This window comes from Leopardus geoffroyi, chromosome X (genome assembly GCF_018350155.1).
Source record: "Leopardus geoffroyi isolate Oge1 chromosome X, O.geoffroyi_Oge1_pat1.0, whole genome shotgun sequence".
Lineage (NCBI taxonomy): Eukaryota > Metazoa > Chordata > Mammalia > Carnivora > Felidae > Leopardus > Leopardus geoffroyi.
Window position 1 is genome coordinate 7,228,719 of NC_059343.1, and position 19,203 is coordinate 7,247,921.

The 19,203-nt window shown below is 53.6% G+C and overlaps 1 protein-coding gene across 1 annotated transcript in view; it reads left to right on the top strand.

Moving 5' to 3' along the window:
- The window catches only part of WWC3 (WWC family member 3), a 118,111-nt gene that overhangs the window by 82,925 nt on the left and 15,983 nt on the right, over positions 1–19,203 (top strand). Inside the window, exons 9-15 of the mRNA XM_045472637.1 lie at positions 5,032–5,274; positions 8,046–8,135; positions 8,944–9,509; positions 14,771–14,891; positions 15,930–16,004; positions 16,727–16,813; positions 17,549–17,741. Coding sequence (XP_045328593.1) covers positions 5,032–5,274; positions 8,046–8,135; positions 8,944–9,509; positions 14,771–14,891; positions 15,930–16,004; positions 16,727–16,813; positions 17,549–17,741 — 1,375 coding nt within the window. The remainder of the gene's footprint in view (positions 1–5,031; positions 5,275–8,045; positions 8,136–8,943; positions 9,510–14,770; positions 14,892–15,929; positions 16,005–16,726; positions 16,814–17,548; positions 17,742–19,203) is intronic.

Sequence of the window (19,203 nt, forward strand, 5' to 3'; positions counted from 1 at the left end):
TCGAAGCAGTCCCAGTGACGCAGATAGTTCCTTATTTTTAACCTAAGAGCACTCGTTCCAGAACTGTGCACAAACTGCAGCTGTTTCCATAGAAACACTCGCAGTCCAGATAGGAACAAAACATCGGACCCATCCAGTTTTTTGTGTCTTAGCGTTTGTTGCCAGGATGGGTCCTACTGTTCATCTGTCGTCAGAAACCAAAGTCGTGTTAGGATTCCAGTCGAATTTGATCAGTCGCTTGGAGTTTTCCTTCGTTTCTGCAGTGACTGTGTATCGGGGCTCAGGCGTGAGTGAATCACAGCCAGGAGCGACGTGGGAAAGCATCCTTGCCACGCCTGGCTCCTTCTTCCCCATTCAGGCCAAGAGAAAGAAGCCTACAGATGCTCTGCTTCTCATTTAAAGGAGTTGCTCTCCGAAGATCTGTACCCTCAAAGGGGAAAAGACACGAGGGCAGGGAAGGGTTTGGGGGTGTTAGTAGACCCTTCCTACACCACATATTCGAGATTCAGCTCGAATTTCCAACACAGAATAGAGAGCTGAGCCAAATGGACAGCGGTTTATTGATGCTTAGCTCAGTCAGCTGAAGCAATTTTATCGTCCATCTGACCTAGATCTCAACTGAGATTTTCTTGAACTTTTGCTTTTCGCGTACATGGATATTTACAAAAAGAAAACTAAGGAGAGAAAACATAAGCAGTGTCAAATCTGTAGCTGCGATTGAAATCTGAAGGCACAACGCTCTAAGCCAACACGACGTCCCGGAGTGTGGCACTGGGGGGGTCTGTCATGTCTCAAGCGTCAAATGGGACCTTGGCTTGCCTGGGGTTCCATTTCTCTTCTGGAAAGCACCCATATTTTAGGAACATGCAAAATTACATAGTAGACTGCGGAATTTATATATAAATTGAAAAAACCAAGGATTGTTCTGGGTATGTAAAATATACCTCAGAACTGTGCTGTATTAGAAGTGCATTATTTTTTTCAGAAAAATGCAGACACTATTTAGGGCTTCTGTGAACTGTGGGGGCCTAAGTAGTTTCTGCAGCATAAACGCACCTTTCCATTCATGGTTTAATGGTGCCTGGGCTGTACCAGAACAGGTGGTCAGGCAAAAACAGCGAGGGGGACAAAAGATTCATATATTACTCGTGTCTACCTTAGACCTGTTCAGGGAATGGAATTTGGAGATTACATAATAAATATGAAGGCTCAGTGTTTGGTTGAGGCTTTGCCTTCATTTCTTCTCCATCATGAGCACAGGGACATACGTTTTAAAGCTTTTTTGTAAAATTTGTTTAACGATTATTATTGAGAGATAGAGACAAAGCATGAGCATGGGAGGGGCGGAAAGAGGAGACACAGAATCCGAAGCAGGCTCCGGGCTCCCAGCTGTCAGCACAGAGCCCAACGCAGGGCTCGAACTCACAAACCACGAGATCATGACCTGAGCCGAAGTCGGATGCTTAACCAACTGAGCCACTGAAGCTTTTAAAGGCATTTGTGAGAGATTATATGTAAGCCATAAAATGTATTACCTATCAAAAATTAGAGTCAGTACAGAATACAGTTGACTTACAGGAAATAAACCGTCCCCAATTTTAAGCGGCTCTCGGACTCCCTTCAAAATGACCTGGGGAACGTTTCTTTTTTGCAAACCGTCCTCAGGGCCTTGGTTTGCTTTCATGTATTTAATTTCACCGAAATGGTATTTCAGGAAAGAAAGCCTTTCTGGAGATTGTTTTCCTCAGAGTGCTCAGACCTGGGACGATGGTACTCGTAGGAGTGGGGTTCCAGCCTTCAGATCAGTTGTGTGGCGTGGATGTGGAAGAAGGGGCACCGGAAGTGATGCTGCGTCTTAGGCGCGAAGTCAGTCTCCTCCAGTAAACCTACCACACTACGGGTCCTCCTGGCAGATGGGTGCTTTCGAGGCTGGCAGCACGGGACGGCACAGTAGACGAGGCGTACTGTGTCAAAGGCAAAGCCGTCTTGTCTGTCCCTCGGTGAATGCACCAGAAATGAGTGAAGGAATCCTTCTAGAGCTTTGGGCTTCTAGTGCGGACACACACACAAGACACGTGTGCCACGCTCTCAACCCGGCCCAGAGCAGGTCCCGTGTGCCTGCATCTGGAGTAGGGAGACAGGGCAAGAAATGGCGCTTTGCGATACGTGTCAATAGTCTTCTAGATTCATAGCTAGCTCTCAGATGACCAGGCGATCACTTGCGTCATTGTGAGATGTATTTTAAAGGGCGCTATCCTCAAGCGTAGAAATGCTTGCCTAGTGTTCGGCACAGCCCAGGCAGCTTTTCCCGACGGGTGGCGTGAAGTCCACTTCGTCTGTTTTTGGTTTCTTCTACGGACGTTGTCCCTTGCCGCGTGGCTTTGCTTATTTTTCTTGCGAGCTGTGCCGAGTCACAGAAACGTGCTTCACCTCGGCCGCCGTGCTTTTTCTTTTGTGCCTTCGGTGGACAGCCCTTTCGAAGCTGGCGCTTTGCTTCTCTTCCCGCCTGTAATTCTTTTCTTCCCCTCATTCTTTTTTCTGATAGTGGATATTACTTGAGATCTGCCTGGAAAGAGTAGGATTAGCTAGGACTGGCTCTTCCACCGCCCTGCCGCCCTCGGCAACTTGAATCCACATAGAATGGCAGCTAACCTGCGCCTGGCCGGCTTGGACAGAATCACGATCGCCTCTCATGTACACCTCAGAGACTCAGCGGCAGTGCTTTTTAAACTGTGTCCGCTTGTAGTGGATGTATGAGAATTAGTACACGTTACAAAGTAATACCGCTAACTTTAGCAGGGTTCAGAGAGGCTTTCCTGTGGATTGGTCAGGTAAATTACATGAGAACTTACGAGGACACGATGAATTTGCTCATTGTTGTTCGGCCCCTTCATATTTATTCCTTACTTTGGACTTGTCTGGATCTACGGTAGAACGTTCCAGAAATTTCATTGGGTATAATGTCTGACTTGGCACTAACTTATTTATGGGCCTACTTGCAGTGTATTTTCCTTGGGCTTCAGTTATATGACTGCCATAAATTTTAATTACACTAATTAGACATAGATGGATGCTTAAGGCCCAGTTGGATTCCTAACCCTGTTCAGCTGCCTCTGTCATTAGTATTTTTCAGTGACATGATTTGGCACCATTTTCCAACACATTTTCAGGAAATTAGTTTTAAGTTGGAAAAGAACTTGCCTAATAAAGCTACTGACATTCAACTATTTTCTTTACCTTCTTGGGGAATTGGACTTGAGTAAAGTGCACACGTTGAAACTGTAATTTGTACACTCCTTTTTTAAACCGTTGGCTTTCGGATTGGCTTGGTACTCGAAGAAGGCGTCTTACCCAGTCCTCTGGCCGGGCTGGCTAGCCCGCACGCTCACATCCAGCTCAGAGTAGCCTGACTTAGTGCAGGGCCGGCTGACAGGCTTTGACACGTGGACCGACACCAGTCGATGCAGGGAGCTTGGTGTCGAGAAGGATTCCGAGGGCTGGACCTAGCGGGCGGGATGCCAGCTTTGATGAGTGTGTGTGCCCTGGGCATGGGACAGGGTGGCCTCAGGGGCACTCCTGCCATTCCCATTTTAGTGAGGATCACCACATCGGAGCCTGATGTGAGCCCCTGAAAGCTCCAAGGCCAGTTAGGATCCTCTGGACAAGGCCGGGCTGCCTGGGGTCAGAGGCTTTTCGAACTCCGGTGAGCATCAGAAGTACCAGTGGGACTTGTTAAAGTCCAGATCGCCCGACCCCGTCCCCAGAGTGTCTCCTTCAACGGGTCTGGGGTGGCACCCGAGGTTGCCGTTTGTCACAAAACTCCTGGTAATGCTGAGGCTGCCGGTCCGGGACCCCACTTTGAGAATCACTGCCTTAGAGGCTACAGGGCCACGTGCCCCTGCCGCTGCCCCTTCTTCACCGCTCTCTGCGACCTCAGGGACGTCTCTGGATTTGGGTTTTTGGGCACGTGTGCCAATGTCTGTCTGTCCTTCGCGGCGCCGGGTTCGGGGCAAGTCTGGCGTCCCTCGCTTCTGCCTGAAAACAGATAGGCCTCATATTTAGCCACACCTGAACTTGAAGGGCCTACAGCAGTCTACTCTGGCCAGGAGAGGATTGCTCTGAAGATACAGGCCGCATCTCTGCCGTTTAGTCTGCATTCAGCAGCGACTCGGGACACACGGTGATGCGGTCTGCCAAGCGAACGCATGGAAGTTGGGGCCCGTGGAAGGTGACAACAGAGCCCGCCTTCTTACACCCGGAGGGTGGTCATGCCGATGCATTTAGCGAGGCTGACCGGTCTCTACCCCCCTGATTACCTCACGCCAACACCCACGCCTGCCAGGGCCGACCCTCCCGCTCTCGGATATTTGCGGTCATGTTTGCTCCCAGTTCCGTGCGCTTAGCCCTTGCCGAGTGTCTCCTCTCTGCAAAGCATTTTGAATGTCACCTACGGTCAAGGTCTCTGGTGCTGGAGAGAGCAAACAGAACCAAGAGAGGTAGATCACTGGCCTTCGGGGGTTTTCTGTCCAGAAGCAGTGTGAGGGGTGCGTGGCTGCCCTGTCACTTTGTCTACGTGGCGTTGGCGGTCAGGCACGGCAGACGAGGCGGGAAGCCAGAAGCATGTCTCACGTACCTGGCGCAGCGTTTAGCTACCGATGATGGGGGATGGGGAGAAAGGAGCCGGTTCCATCCTGCTCTGCGACAGTGCCATGTGGGAAACCGTGCACCTGAGACAGCACAGTGCACGGGTACGTGGAGGACGCCAGCCTTTCCGTCATTTGTCTACAACAAGCACGATTTGCTCACTGCTGTCCCCAGTCTAGACCCGGGGACGTTGTGCAAAAGACCTACGCGTCATTCTTATCACTCCTCGTTTCCAAACGCTTTATTTCTGTCACTGAAGGTTCACTTGGTGCGCTAACTTCAGTATGTACTGAGCAGGGTGAGTTTCTAGAATCCGCGTGACGGTGCCGAGAACGTGGGAAGGTGACATTTTGACTTCATGGATTTTTCTGGGCCCGTCTCTTGCAGGGTGTCGACCATCCAGCAGCAGCTGGCCCAGCTTGACAACGAGTCCTGGCCGGGTTTGGCCGAGGCCGACAGGGACCGGCTGCAGCTCATCAAGGAGAAAGAGGCCCTGCTTCAGGAGCTGCAGCTCATCGTTCAGCAGCGGAGGCCGGCGGAAGACGTGGCCCGGCTGGAGGAGGAGCGGAGGCGCCTGGAGGAGGAGATCCAGCGCGCGCGGGCCACATCCGTGCAGGGCGCCACGGAAAGGTGCGCCGGCCCCCCCGGGGTCGGGGGCAGGGAGGACCCGGCTGCTAGTGCAGAACCAGCCGGAAGAGCTGACTCGGAGAGCTGGCACGTGACTCGAGATCGGTGCCGGTTGCCGTTGGCGCTCGAGGCGTCTACTGCCTGGCGTGTCTTCTCGCCAAGTAGAGCGAAGGGAGAAGGCGCGGGGAGCGCGCGCCTTCCCTTCTGTAGGAGGTCCCGGCTCTGCCCAGGGCTCCCGAGCTTCCTGGCTCCTGGACAGAAGCAGGAGGGGATGGAGAAGGGGATGGAGCGAGGGAAGCCGCCCGCTTAGACCGCACCCCTTCCCGGTACGGGGGTGCTTTCCTCCGGTCCGCAGGACGGCAGCCTGGACGGGTGTGGGCTTGCTGGCGGGAGGGTGGGAGGCGGGCGCCGGCACAGAGAGGAAGCCCGCGTTCCTCCATTGTGGGCGTTGGGGCCAGCCACCTCTTCCTTTCATCTGCGACCTTGATTCGCCCCCAGGAAAGCCCCCTCTCTCTGCTGCGGCAGGAAGCCGGCAGCCTGGCGTGTGTCCGTGCCCAAACGTGCCTCTCCTCGGTCTGTCCTGGGCTCTTGGCTGGTGAGGCCAGCACAGCGTCCCGTGTCCTCGGTGCTCGGCGCTTTGGGGTGTGTGGGGGTCTCCTGGTTTCCATCTGGCGCGTGTGACCACGGGCCGCGCCAAACGCTGGGTCTGACCTCCACGTTTCGGGTTGTCAGATGGGTATCTGAGGGCATCAGCTGAGCTTTGGCGAGCCCACCCTGTCTGATGATCTAGTGGACCTTCAACTTCAGCGTGTTAAGAGGACCGTACGCTGCATCTATGTGAGCATTGCTGACGTGGATTCAGCAGTCAGCTGAATGATTTCATCTGTATGGAGGCCCTTAGAACTGTCCGTCCATCCCGTTAGCCCGTTCTCTGTGTTGGGGGGTATCGATGCTCGGATAGTGATCGTTTTTTCGCTGAGGTCTGTGTGGTGACATTAGTGGCCGATGTCAGTGTTGGCAGGCAGTGCTGGTGTTCAGAGAGCCCAGCTCCTAGCAATAGACGGGATGTGTTCTGGTTAGCTTAAGATGCTAGCGTGGCCTGTCACTTCACTCAGAGTAAACACGGAGTTGATTTTGAGTCTGAGAAGGGACTATGGAACTGAAGTGTTCATCCGTGCCCTTGTGCTTCCAGACTCTTCTGCTTCAACGTTACCTTCCGCTCTACCCTTGGTATTCTGTTGTGTGTGTTCTGGCTAGGGGGGCCTGGGCGCTCCTTGGGTTGGTTCTTTTAGGGGGTGGATCCGGTCCCACAGCTGCCACCTGCTTCTCCACACCCCACATCCATGCACCCCTGACTATATTTGCCCTCGCCGTGTGGAAACCCTGGCACACGTGAGTGCTGTGGTCCCAGGGTACAAATCCACGGAGCCCCATGGAGCCACCGTTCCCCTCGATGCCTAGGTCCGGGACTGGCTCAGCCAAGCTCATCCGGCTGAGGGAGGCTCTTGTGGGACCAGCCCAGGAGAGAGCCGTCCACGGGCGCCACTACACGGCCCTGGGCGAGGACGGCACACCCTTGTGCCGGCAGTGCTTTCGCACCGAACACTTCGGGAACATTCTCTGCGGCCGTGTGCCCCTCGAGGGCGCCTGCAGCAGTGAAGCGTGGGCCTGGTGGAGGCAGGCCTGTTTCTCCGCATGCCTCCCTCCACTTGATGCGTGCTGGAACCGGAAGTGTGGGCCCCCGAGGTAGGAGGCTCTCCCTGCGAATAGGCTGAGGGGTGTGAGAGAGAGCCGGTGTGGAGCTGGGCCAGAGTGACCGACGTTGGCGTCTTAGGGCTGAGATGTGCCCGCTGCTTGGCCAGTCTTTGCCCGTCTCGGCCTCCGTGTCCTCATTGTCAGGTAGGAACTTGGCGCCGGGGTCGTGAGTGTCACTGGGGATTGGGACGGCATAAATCCTTTCCCCTGTCGAAGGACAGAGCAGCTGTTTTAAGGGTGCCTACTTGGTCCCATGCTACAATGCCATCGTTTGATTTGTAAACAAGGACTGTTTTGTTCTGAGGCAAACATATTCATACATTCATTCGGTGACTGTTGAGTGCCTGTACGTGTCAGGCTCTATTCTAGGCAGTGGGCTTAGTGTAGTGGAAAAAGTTCATCTCAGAAATAATAAAGTAGAAAAAGTGGAAAGAGGAGAAAAATTGTCTCCAACCCTGTGACAGTTGCTGTTTTGTTTTGTTTGTGTCTAATCTTTTAATTCTGTAGATTTTAGAATTGTATGCATTTTTGCCTGGAGAGGCCTTAAATGAGGGACCCGGGTTTGTTCTAAGAAATTCCAGTAGATTACTGCGTGTTCTGCATTTGAGTCCATTTTCTAGTCTAGCCCCTCATCCTTTCTGTCTGTTCTGTGCCTGCCCAACCCCATCCCCCACTCACCCCCCCACCCCTTCCCCCCATCCATATGCCCACCCCCCCCCCCCACTCACCCATCCGTCCACCCGTCCGTCCGTCTGTCCGTCCGTCCACCCGGCCACGCACCTGCTGAGCTCCTACAGTGTATCAGGCACTGCTCAGGGTGCTGGGGGTACGTTTTCAAGCAAGACAAAACCAGTCTGTGTTATCCTGGTGTTTGTGACCCGGATGTGGTTTTTTAGAATTTAGTCTTTCCAACCTAAATCTTTGGGAGCGCGGGGAATTCACAGTTGGATTTCTTGTTGGGAAAATACACTCACTCTGTCTCTGAAAAATCCACCAATGGACCGTCTTCTTACCTACAGGATTCTCCTTCAGGAAAAAAGAAACTGTCTGCTTATGCAGCTCGAAGAGGCTACCCGCCTAGCGTCCTATCTCCAGTCCCAGTTAAAAAGGTGGGTAACTTACTGTCACGTTCGAACGACGCGTCCGTGAACGTCGTCATTCCCTCTGGCTTGTTTTTCTCGTACCAGAACTTGGAACCGGAAGTGGTTGTAAACACGGGGTAGAAAAGCAGCTTCGCTGTATTTTTCAGAGAGGCTGCTAGTGTGTGATTCAGGGAATATGAGGAGAACCGGACTTGGCTGCAGAATGACGAGTCTGAAGTCAAATTCGTCCGTCGGTTTTGTAATTTAATCCACCGCTTCCGAAGCGTGTATATTCATCTCCATATGCGCATGGATATTTTTATGTTGTTTTTTTTTTTAACGATGTGACTGTTTGTAAAGTAAGCTTTGGATGCTTAGTAATAGCTTCTGCTTTTGAGTACTTACCGTATCGTGAAGCATAATGTAAGGGCTATCTATGTAGTATTTCCTCAGTTACTCCTAAAAATGTCACGAGGGAGCAGGAATTATTTCCCAGCCCCCAGTGAGAAAGTAGGGGGTTCCGAGAGGGCAGACAGCTTGACCCAGCGGACCCAGCTACTCTGCGTCTGAGCTGGACCGGGGACTCGGGCGTGAGTCTCTGATGCTAACTGCTGCTCTCTGCTGCTATTCGAAAGACACAAAGGGAATATTAACGAAGTCGCCTTCTAAATGCTCGCAAGTGGCCAAAGACCCGCTCTGGTTCACGGGAGCCTTGGGCAGGGTTTCATTCCCTCTAGAACAGACCAGATGCTCAGCTTCGCAGCGGAGAACGGTGGGGCTCCAGCCGGGGTGTGCAGGCTGCTTGTCTCACAGCACGGGGTGTCTGTCCTTTCAGCCTGTCTGCCAGCACCCTGACCGTGTCTTCGGGGAGCAGCCGCGGGTCCCTGGCCTCCAGCCGGGGCTCGCTCGCCTCCAGCCGCGGTTCCCTGAGCTCCGTCAGCTTCACGGACATCTACGGCCTCCCGCAGTACGAGAGGCCGGACGCCGAGTGCGGCCAGCTTCTGCGCTTTGACCTCATCCCCTTCGACTCCCTGGGACGAGACGCCCCCTTCTTCGAGCCCCCCGGCCCCTCGGGCTTCCACAGGCAGAGGCGCTCCCTGGACACGCCGCAGTCCTTGGCGTCGCTGTCCTCCCGCTCCTCCCTGTCCTCTCTGTCGCCCCCGAGCTCGCCCTTGGACACGCCCTTCCTCCCGGCCTCGCGCGACTCGCCCCTGGCCCAGCTGGGAGACAGTCTCGAGGTGCCCGGCCTGGGCGCGCTCGACAGACTGCGGGCTCAGGCCTCGGCTTTGGGGGACGAAGACTCGCAGGGCACGGCGTCCCTCCAGCCGCACGGCTTCCCCGGGGATGGGGAAGGACCTCGCGAGCGAGGACCCCAAGCGGCTGCCGCTCCCGTGGGCGCAAGTAAGTATTGATGAGCCCTGTGGGGGGGGGGGGGGGGAGGGAGAAGGGTTTCCGAATCGGGGAAGAGATCGCGTGCGGTGGCACTGAAGCCAGCCCGCCGGCTCTCCGATTCCATAGCGAGCTCTCAATTCCAGACCGTTGGTAGGGCCAGGAGGCGCGCACCTGCCGTCCGTGTGCTCTCCTAGCCGGGCCTCGTGTCTGTGTCCCGGAGACATCGTTCAAATGGCAGAGGCGCCTTTCCCGGGCGTCTGGCTCGTTCTCAGAAGGCGCTTGCCTGTTGGAAAGGACGGGAAGAGCCACAGCCTTCCACACTCAGAGGCTGCTACAGAGGTACCGGGGCCTCCGTGAGTTCTCCGGGGCGTGTGCGGCCTAGGAGCAGCAGTGGGGTTGTAGCCCAGCACAGAGCCCCCTTCCTTTGTCCCTCTGACTCCGTCTCTTCTTCTTTGGCCTTACGGTTTTCAAAGATGTAACTTATCAGACGTGGGATCGAAAAGAATTGGTGTCATTTCAAAAGACGTGCCAGTCAGCATCAGTCATTTCCACCGAATCGATTTTTCTGGTAGTCTTCAAATCGAGGCGCACGAACTGGGTCCGTCTAGTCCGAGTTCATTCGGCTTCTGCTTGGCGCCAGGGCCCGTCCGCTGGTAGCCCGTGTGGGGAACTGGACTGCCGTACTACAGAATATTCCAGCTGATGGCTTGTGCCTGAAGCAGGGCCTGGGCTCCAGCCTTCCTCTTCTTGACCCCGTGCGCCTCTTTGAGCCAACCCTCCCGCAAGATTAACTTCTTTGGGTTTCACAGAGGATCGAGAACCAGGTCTCATTCCTGAAGTTCCCGAACTTTTCTTTACATGGCAGAAAGGTTTTAGACATTCCATTTAAGCAAACGCTAGGTGTCTGTATAGCTTACTGGATCTCAAGCAGGGGAGTTTTTGAACCCTGGAAGGTACCTGTCAGTGGCTGGAGACATGTTTTTGGTTGTCACAGCCGAGGTGGTGGTAGGGAGGTGCTGCTGGTATCTGGTGGCCAGAAGCCAGGGATGCGGTTCAGCATCCTCCAGTGCACAGCACAGTCCACCGCCCCCACCCCCCCACCTCCGAGAATGATCCGCCAAGATGTCGGTAGTGCCGACGCTGAGAAACCCCGGGTGTGTACCGTTGAGTAGTTCAGCAGCATGGGGCAGAAATAGAACGCGAACACGGAACCAGGTTGTTTTGGTGGGAACGGCTTCAGACTCGCAGCTTAGAGGCCCAGATTCTGTTCCCTGCCCTGTTGACTGGTTAGCTGTGTGACCTTGAGTGCATCCCTGGACTTGGCTGAATCTTGGCTTCCCTGCCCTTGAACGAGGCGGTCTTGATGGGCTCTTGCATTCTCCACCATTCTGTTACCCTGAGTTTTATCGATACAACCACACTGGTTATTATGTGCATAACCAGGGAGCTGTGAGGTCCTCAGGCAGCCCGGTGGCTTTCCGACATCTGTTACTTTGGTGCCTTCCCTGTGTTTTTGCAGATACACCTTTCATACCCCCGGGTATATTGTTACGGTAATTCACATATGCAGGTGACCTTCATTCACTTTGCTCTTTATAGTCACAGGTTCCGTGCTCCGTGTTTACTCCTTTGATTCAAAAAAGAAAACACAAAACAAGGACCGGATTGCACATCTGTCGTTAAGCTCACCGCTCTCAGTGCCTTGCCTCCCATACCAGCCTGTCTTTATAAAGGTTGAGATGCAAAAGTAGTCTTGTTAGGCAGAAAATCCACACGAGGCCCGAGGGAAAGACGGGATGAGATGGAGAAGAGCTGACTGACTTTCTGATCCTGATTTCTTTATTTTTCTTCCCACTCTGGCTGACATAATGGTTCAGACTCCTTAGCCGGGGAGGTATTTGCTTGCGCCACGTTCAGATACCGCCACCTCGTGGTAGATTCTTACATGACACTGTCAGTTGACTCCGGTCTTTAGAAATAATTAGCTCCGTGAATGAATTGGTCCTGGTGGGTGCTCCCAGAAGGCTGGGTTGGGTAACGAGCTTCAGGCATGGACACAGGGTGACTTCTGGCCTCTCTTGATGCATGTGGGAATGCTTGAGCCCAAAGTCATCGTAGCTTTGTACAGTTGGCAAGGATCTCTGTACCTTCCTTATTTTAGCCCAGCCCTCGTTTATGATGCCTGCCTGCCATCATGTGGTTCCCTCTCACTTTCTAGTTTCCCTAGGAACAAAACAGTCTGAGTCTGACCTCCAGCAAGTTTTAGAAAGATAAAATCTTAGTAAGATAAAATTCTAAATTGCCCAAACTTACAAAGCAAGCCCTAGCAATAATTTCTTCCATTGTGTTTTAAATGGAAGAAATGTGTTTAAATGTGTTTTGCCTGAGGAGGCAAAACATGGGACCGGGGAGTGGGAAGATAGACTGTAATCTGTAACATTTTAAATATTTTGACGATACTTTTATCTTCTTTGGGTTAAATTTTTTTTTTTTTTTTTAGAGAGATCACAAGTTGGGGAGAGGGAGAGAGAGGAGAGGGAGAGAATCCCAAACAGGCTCCACGCTCTGCACGGAGCCCAGTGCAGGGCTCGACCCCATGACTCTGGGATCACGACCTGATCTGAAATCAAGAGTTGGACGCTCAACCGACTGAGCCACCCTGGTGCCCCTGTCTTCCTTGGATTTTAAAAAGCAAATGTGCCGGGGTGCCCGGCTGGCTCAGTCAGTGGAACACGCGACTCTTGATCTTGGGGTCATGAGTTCGAACCCCACGTTGGGTGTAGAGATGACTTAAAAACAAAATCTTTAAAAAAGCCAAATATGTCAGATTTTGAAATCTTTTCCTATTTTCATTTCCCATTAGTATTTGCTAATCTAAATCTGGGAAAACCTTGATTTTGTTCACCCATTTACTGGCGTTTTTATTATGAATACTTATACTCTGTTGAAAATTGTTGGCTTAAATTCTGCAGTTTTTTCACTTTATGCTTTTTTTTTTTTTTTTTTATCTCTTTTCTCATGCGGCTCGACAGACACACTCGCTGTAAGTGACCTTGGAATTCTTCACCTTGTTGGTCAGGCAGTAGGCACATCTTTGTGCAATGAATCAATATATGTAGGATGGTAGGAGCGTGGCCACAAAGGGCGTATCTTATAGTTGTACTTTAATGTAGCTCCACAGTTACTATTATTATTATTATTAATTATTATTTCAACATTAGTATTTATCATGGCTATTGAAGACGTCTAAGAACTTTTCTAAATGCTTTAAGTATTCATTCCTCTGTATTTTTTCCCAGACGTTAGTGGCTTACATTGTTTTAGTATGCCAGCTTTGCCCCAAATGTGATTTTCGTTATATTTTCTTTTCGTCAAGCAGTGTTGATGTCCTCGGGTCTCAGTGTCTGTCTGTCTGTCTGTCTGTCTTTAATGATGGAAAGGTCAGAGATTCCTAAGGTGAACGTGTGGAAGGTTGTTTCCTCCTTGCCTCATTGCCATTGCCCCCGGTGGTCCAGCCGGTTGCCTTGAAGGCTGAGAGCAGGTGGCTGGGCACATAACGTGGGGTCTGCTGTGTGCTTTTTCTCACCCGGGGCAACGGCTCACCATACTTCATTCTGGCAACTGCTTCCCATTGCCAGTTGCTCCGTGAATGTGGTGACGAAGCCTGGGATCACTGAGGATTCATTCCTTCATTTCCTTTTTCTCCTCATCGACTGCCATCGCAACGAGGGAGAAATTTTGTTAGAGCTGTACCGTCGGGTTACCTGGAAGTGCTCGGGGTCACTGCCTGGTGTTAGTTATGTCCTGGACGGAATGCAAAGCCGTGCTGGGTGTCCAGGCTGGGGACGGAGATAGGGAGCAGTTCCGTCTGCTGGGGGTCAGGGCACCAAACCGGGGTTCTGTCTGCAATTCCGAGCTGGGGACTTTGGGGCCTCCCCTGTGGCGGGGGCGACCGGAAGAGCTGGACTTTGAGAGACGGTGCCTCTGGCCACCCCAGAATGGAGCCGGCCTCGGTCCCCGACCGGGGAGGAGCCTGTAGTCGCCCAGGCCTGGCATTGCAGACCTCTGGAAGGACGGCTTTTGTCTGCAGTTGAGATCGTGAGCCCGAAGACCGCAGCCCTGTCTGTCTGTAGGCTCTTTAACGCGTTTGGATTTAATTGGTCCGTGAATGATTTGGTTGAGACGAGAGCTGGTCGTCGGTAGACTGGACGTATCCCCCTGTACGGGGTGCACAGGTGCCTAGAGGTTCACGTTCGGAGCTCAGGTGGCCGAAGAGAAGCTGCACGGGCCAGAGGGACATGCAGTGTGTGCAGAGGCGTCACGAGGCGCGGTGCTCCGTTGGGGGCTCCGCGTTTGCACCCGGGTTCTAACCACGTCTGCCTCCCCGGGCAGCGCTGACGCTCGCGTGTGCACACTCACACGTGGCGTGGGAAGACCGAATGCCCGCTTTGCTTGGCTTGGTGGAAAGGGCCTTGTCGCTGCGAGGGACTGGGCAGAGGCAGTCGATGAAATGCCGGAAGGAAGAATGTCCGAGGCCGTGTTGGGCTCGTGATTACAATAGATACGAGGCAAAAAGAAGCTGCCTCGTCAGGGTGGCTTGCTCGCCCCAGAAAAGCCATTTGGGACGCCGATCTGGCCCCGGGGCTGCCGAGGACACCGCAGTGAGAGGGGTTGTTGCCAAGGCCATGTCTGGGGTCAGCCGTGTCCTGAAAGTCACCGTGTTTAGTTAGGGTTTGTTTGGATAATGAAAAAAATTTTTTTTCTGATGATAAAATATAGAGTGTGTGTTTAGTGTATAAAATGTGGAAAGGAACCATGCCGGATAAGGAAGGAAATGAAAAATGCCCCTGTCCCCTGCTCAGATACATTTAGGAGGACAGCTGCTGTCCACATTCGGGGTAACGTCTCTTGCCCGGTCTTTCAGGTATGACGGTCTTTTCTCCAAGTGTGATACGAAGGGGCGTCCCCCCGTCATCTTCTGTTCTGTGTGCTGGTTAAGGAGGTGAAAAGACATCTGTGGCTGTTTAAAGAGCTTTTCAAGAAGTAACCAGAAGCCTGTTCCTGCAAATTTTCAATATCAAAAGAAAAATGAAGTGCAGCATATTTAAACATATGCATGTATATGACGTGCATGTCTGTATAATGGAGTGTCTCTGGAACGCTCAGCAATCTCATATGTGCACTGACTCAGAGTGTTCCTTTCTTGGCATCACGGTCCCTGGCCTCCCATGCTGTCCCCTCCTGACCCCCGGTGTGTCTCTTGTTTGTAGCGGTGACTCTTCGAGAGGACAGTGCCACGAGGTTGGAGAGGAGAGCACGCCATGTGTCTGCATGCCTGTCCGATTATTCACTGGCGAGCGATAGTGGAGTATTTGAGCCTCCAGCCAAAAGGTTAGAAGCCGATCTTTTCCCTCAGCAGCCCTTCCACAGTGTTACTGTTTTTGTCGTTAATTTTTTTTAATGTTTATTTATTTTTGAGAGAGAGAGAGAAAGAGAGAGAGAGAGAGAGCGCGTGAGCAGGGGAGGGGCAGAGAGAGAAAGAGGGAGACACAGAATCCGAAGCAGGCTCCAGGCTCTGAGCTGTCAGCACAGAGCCCGACACGGGGCTCGAACCCACGAGCCGTGAGATCGCGACCTGAGCCGAAGTCGGGCGCTTAACCGACTGAGCCGCCCAGGCATCCCGTCCACAGTGTCACTGTTAAGCACGACGCATGTACACACTGAGACTTCCACATATTGAAACCTTGCGTGTATCTCCAGGGCTAGAATCTTTGCCTGGCTTCTCTCAACTTTGATAGGTTGGGCCTTAGCGAGCCGCAGAGAAAACTCCTCTGACTTCTGTGTGGCGTCTGGAGGTTGGCCCTCCTTCCGTGGTTCGAGGACGACTTCCTCCTGTTTGGCCCTGGCCAGTTTCAGGCTTAAGCCCATGAGAGCTGGAACAGGAGAACCCGTGTACAAGAGACACCCGCTTTTCTAGAAAGGCATTCGTTAGAAGTGAATGTTCTCCCTCCTTCCCTTCCTTCCTAAGCTGAAGGAAAGTGACAGGACACCTTTGGGGATTCTGGACTTTATTTTGATTTGATATGTTTGACGTCATTGTTTCCTTTCAGGTGTCCATCAGACGTTTCACTTATCACAAGTTTTTTCAAAGTTACTTTTGAGCTTTGCCCTGAATACCACATGTGGTTTTGAAAGACATCCCAAGTTATTTTCTCAAAAACAACAACCCTTTGTAGGCAGGTCCCCACTGAGATAGGGCATGGCAGGTCCCCAGGGCCCATGACGGTGCAGTCTCTTAAAGAATTTGTTTATGTCGCAACTTAAGAAAACTCTCCTCGGTGAGAAGCGCCCCTGACACGAGAGGGCTTCCGCCAAAGCGGCGCTGATCGGTTCCCTGCGGAATAACCCTGTGACTTCCGGTTTGTTCAGGAGTGAAGATACCGAGGAGTCTGCACACGGAGACGCTTGTGGTAACGAAGGGCCCCAGATCCACGTTGGATTCTTGTGAGTACAGGAGACTCCTAGAGATGATCTGTAGCGCGGGGCCCATCCGGCGACTCAGGCTTCCAGGCCGGGCGGGCCGGTGGGACCCCCCCGCCGTGGTCCGGGTGCCGCCCCTGGCCTGGACACCCCCGGCCTGCTTCGGCGTCTCGGCTGAGGGGACGGAGGTGGCGGGACGGAGGGTTGGGGTTGAGCCGCTCCGTCGCTGGCCTCCAGCGCCGAGAGTCACAGCCGGGATGTCCCCTCGTGGAGCTGGGGGCCAGGGGCCATGAGCGGGGCGCCCGGGTGGGCCGCAACGCGGAGCCTTTGGGTCCCAGTCCCCGTTTCACGGAGAGCGGTAACCAGCGGTGTCGCAACTAGCAAGGCGGGAGGCGTGCATGCCCACGACTTCCTTGGCTCACCCCTGTCATCGGGCCGGGTGTTTCTCAGTGCCGGCGCTGTGGCCGTCCGAAACTGGGTCGTTCTTTGCCGTGGGGGCCGACCTGGGCGCTGGACGGTGTGGCACGGGAACCTGGTCCCCGCTCCCCAGGTGCCGCTGACACATGACATCCCCCCCCCCCCGCCCCCACACCCGGTCACGACAGTAAGACGTCTCCCAACTTCGCACACGTCTGGGGGCGGGGGTACAAAACTGCCCTCAGTCGAGGGCCGCCACTGTGGTCAGTCTGAAGGAAGTTTCCACCGTGGGGGATGTGCGCTCAACGAACTCGTGTTTTGTTTTCTAGGCTCGACACCGCCAGCGAATGTCTTCTCGTGAATGTGTTCCAACTAAAGAATTTTGCGGGGCTGGTCATGAAGGAGGACTGCAAAGTGTAAGTAGGCTACCTGGCCGGCAGCGTTTCCTTTCGGGGGGCGCGCTCCTGGCTGCCTCGCCGGCCCCGCTCGCCGACCGGTTCTGCTCGGCGGCTTCGGGAGGGAAGAGGCAGCTTTGGAACCTGAGTTCCAAAGCGTATTCCTAAGAAAATGCCGGGAAAGGTCTGAAACCCAAAGGATCGTAAGTTTTAGAGACAGTTGTCGTGACCTGAGGCAGACGAAGTTGAGGGAGCCGGGCCGGGCTGGTCATGTGCCGCGGCGATGCTGAGAAAGTGGCCAGCGGCAGTGTTTTGGTTTAAAATGTGCATCCTGGTCTGGGAGCTGGGTGACGTGGCGCTCAGCTCTCTGATCCACAAGGGGAACAGAAAGCCTTCTCCCTGGGCCCCCGGGGGCCCTTGTCTGCGCGAAGGGGAAGGTAAGACGCGTTGTTGCCGCTGGAAGGCGCTACCTCTGTGAGCTCCGCAGCCGGAGATGGGTCCCACTTACCAGGCACTGACTTTTAAGCCTTTCTCTTTACGCGTGTTTCCCCCCTAGTCTCCAGGGGTACGTAAATTCTTTGGGCTTACTCTTAGTTGAGAAAAGGACCTTTTCCGAAAGACTTCAAAACTCGGCCCGCGGGCATCCGAACAGGGAGACCTACGTGTGTATCCATGCGTGTGGTTCGTGGATTCAGTCGCACAGATCTGTCAGTAAGTGTTACCTCTCTGTTTTTCCCTCCCGCTTCCTGGTTCCAGACACATCCGAGTCTATTTGCCGCCGATCGACTCCGGCACACCAAACACTTACTGCTCTAAGGCTCTGGGATTCCAGGCCCCCCTGGTATTTAATGAAATTTTCAGAATCCCCGTGCATTCAAGCATGTTGACGTTGAAGTCACTTCAACTGTATGTGTGCTCAGTGAATCAGCAGCTACAGGAAGAACTGCTGGTATGTCCCTCCCCTCCCCCCCCCCCCCCCCCCATTTCCTTCCGGCTCCCCTCCCCGCCTCCCTCCTCCCTTCCCCCGTGTTCCTGTCGGTCTCGGTCTCGCTCCTGCCCCTTCTCCTCTTGTCTTTCTGCCTGCCTCTCTCTCTTCTTTGTCTCTGTCTCTCCGTCCCCTCCTTCCTTCCAGCTCGCTCCTTCCCTCTCTCCCCTCCTTCGTTTCACCTGTGGTGGGCTGCTTAGAAATTGTCGTCCCCTCACGTGACGCCTGTACCTGGGCGTGCACGCGAGGACAGAAGACCATCGGTCTCGCCAGGTGTGCCGTACTTCAACTATGTCGTCTCAACTGATACTCGCAAAACTGCTCTGTTGCCCCCATTTTCAGTTGAGGGAACGAAGTACGGTTGAGAAACTGAGCAAATAAAAATAGAGGACGGGGACGCCTGGGCGGCTTAGTTGGTTAAGCTCCAGCTCTTGCTTTCGGCTCAGGTCGTGATTTCACGGTCCGCGAGACTGAGCTCTGTGTCGGGCTCTGTGCTGCCAGCTTGGGGTCTGCTTGGGCTTCTCTCCCCCCCCCCCCGCCCCTCCCCCACTCGTGTACGCATATGCCAGCACGTGCGCACGCCCACTCTCTCCCTCTCAAAAGAAATCAACTTAAATAAAGCACCTTAAAAAATTTTTTTTAGTTATTTATTTTTGAGAGACAGAGAGAGACAGAGCACAAGTGGGGGAGGGGCAGAGAGAGAGGGAGACACAGAATCCGAAGCAGGCTCCGGGCTCTGAGCTGTCAGCACAGAGCCCGACGCAGGGCTTGAACCCACGAACTGTGAGATCATGACCTGAGCCGAAGTGGGATGCTTAACCGACTGAGCCACCCAGGCGCCCCTAAAGCACTTTTTAAAAAATTAAAATACAGGATGGTTCATGAAATGTGAATTTCAAATAAACTATGGGTTCTTTTTTGAGTATAATGTCCCGTGCAACGTTTGGGATATACTTACGCTTTCAAAGAATGCATTGTTTACTTGAAGTTCGCATTTCCTGGCTATCCTATCTTTTATCTGGCATCCCGGGAACTAAGCGCCAGCAGCTTGCGTTCAGTACCCCCAGCCACGTGCTGCCCGGGCCACGACTCGGCAGCCCGGGTGGCTTCTTTCCCAGATTGGAGTTGTTCTCCTTGGTGTCACCCCTCGGCAGTAGAACTAGATTGTGGCGGTCAGCCAGCCCTCTCTTGTTTCACAAATCCCTGAGCGAATCAGCGGCTCATCAGTTGGCAGACCCTGAGCCCCACCCACCACTCCACGTTGCCCGTTCTCTGCCCCCGGCCCCCTTCTGGCACTTTCTCCGCGGGCTGAACCAGCCGTCGAGGAGCCTCCCTCAATCAGATCCTGCGCGACCACTTCCATTTTCCTGCAGTCCTTCGAATAGCAATGAAAACATTCCGTCTTTCCGGTTAAGTTTGGAGGGCG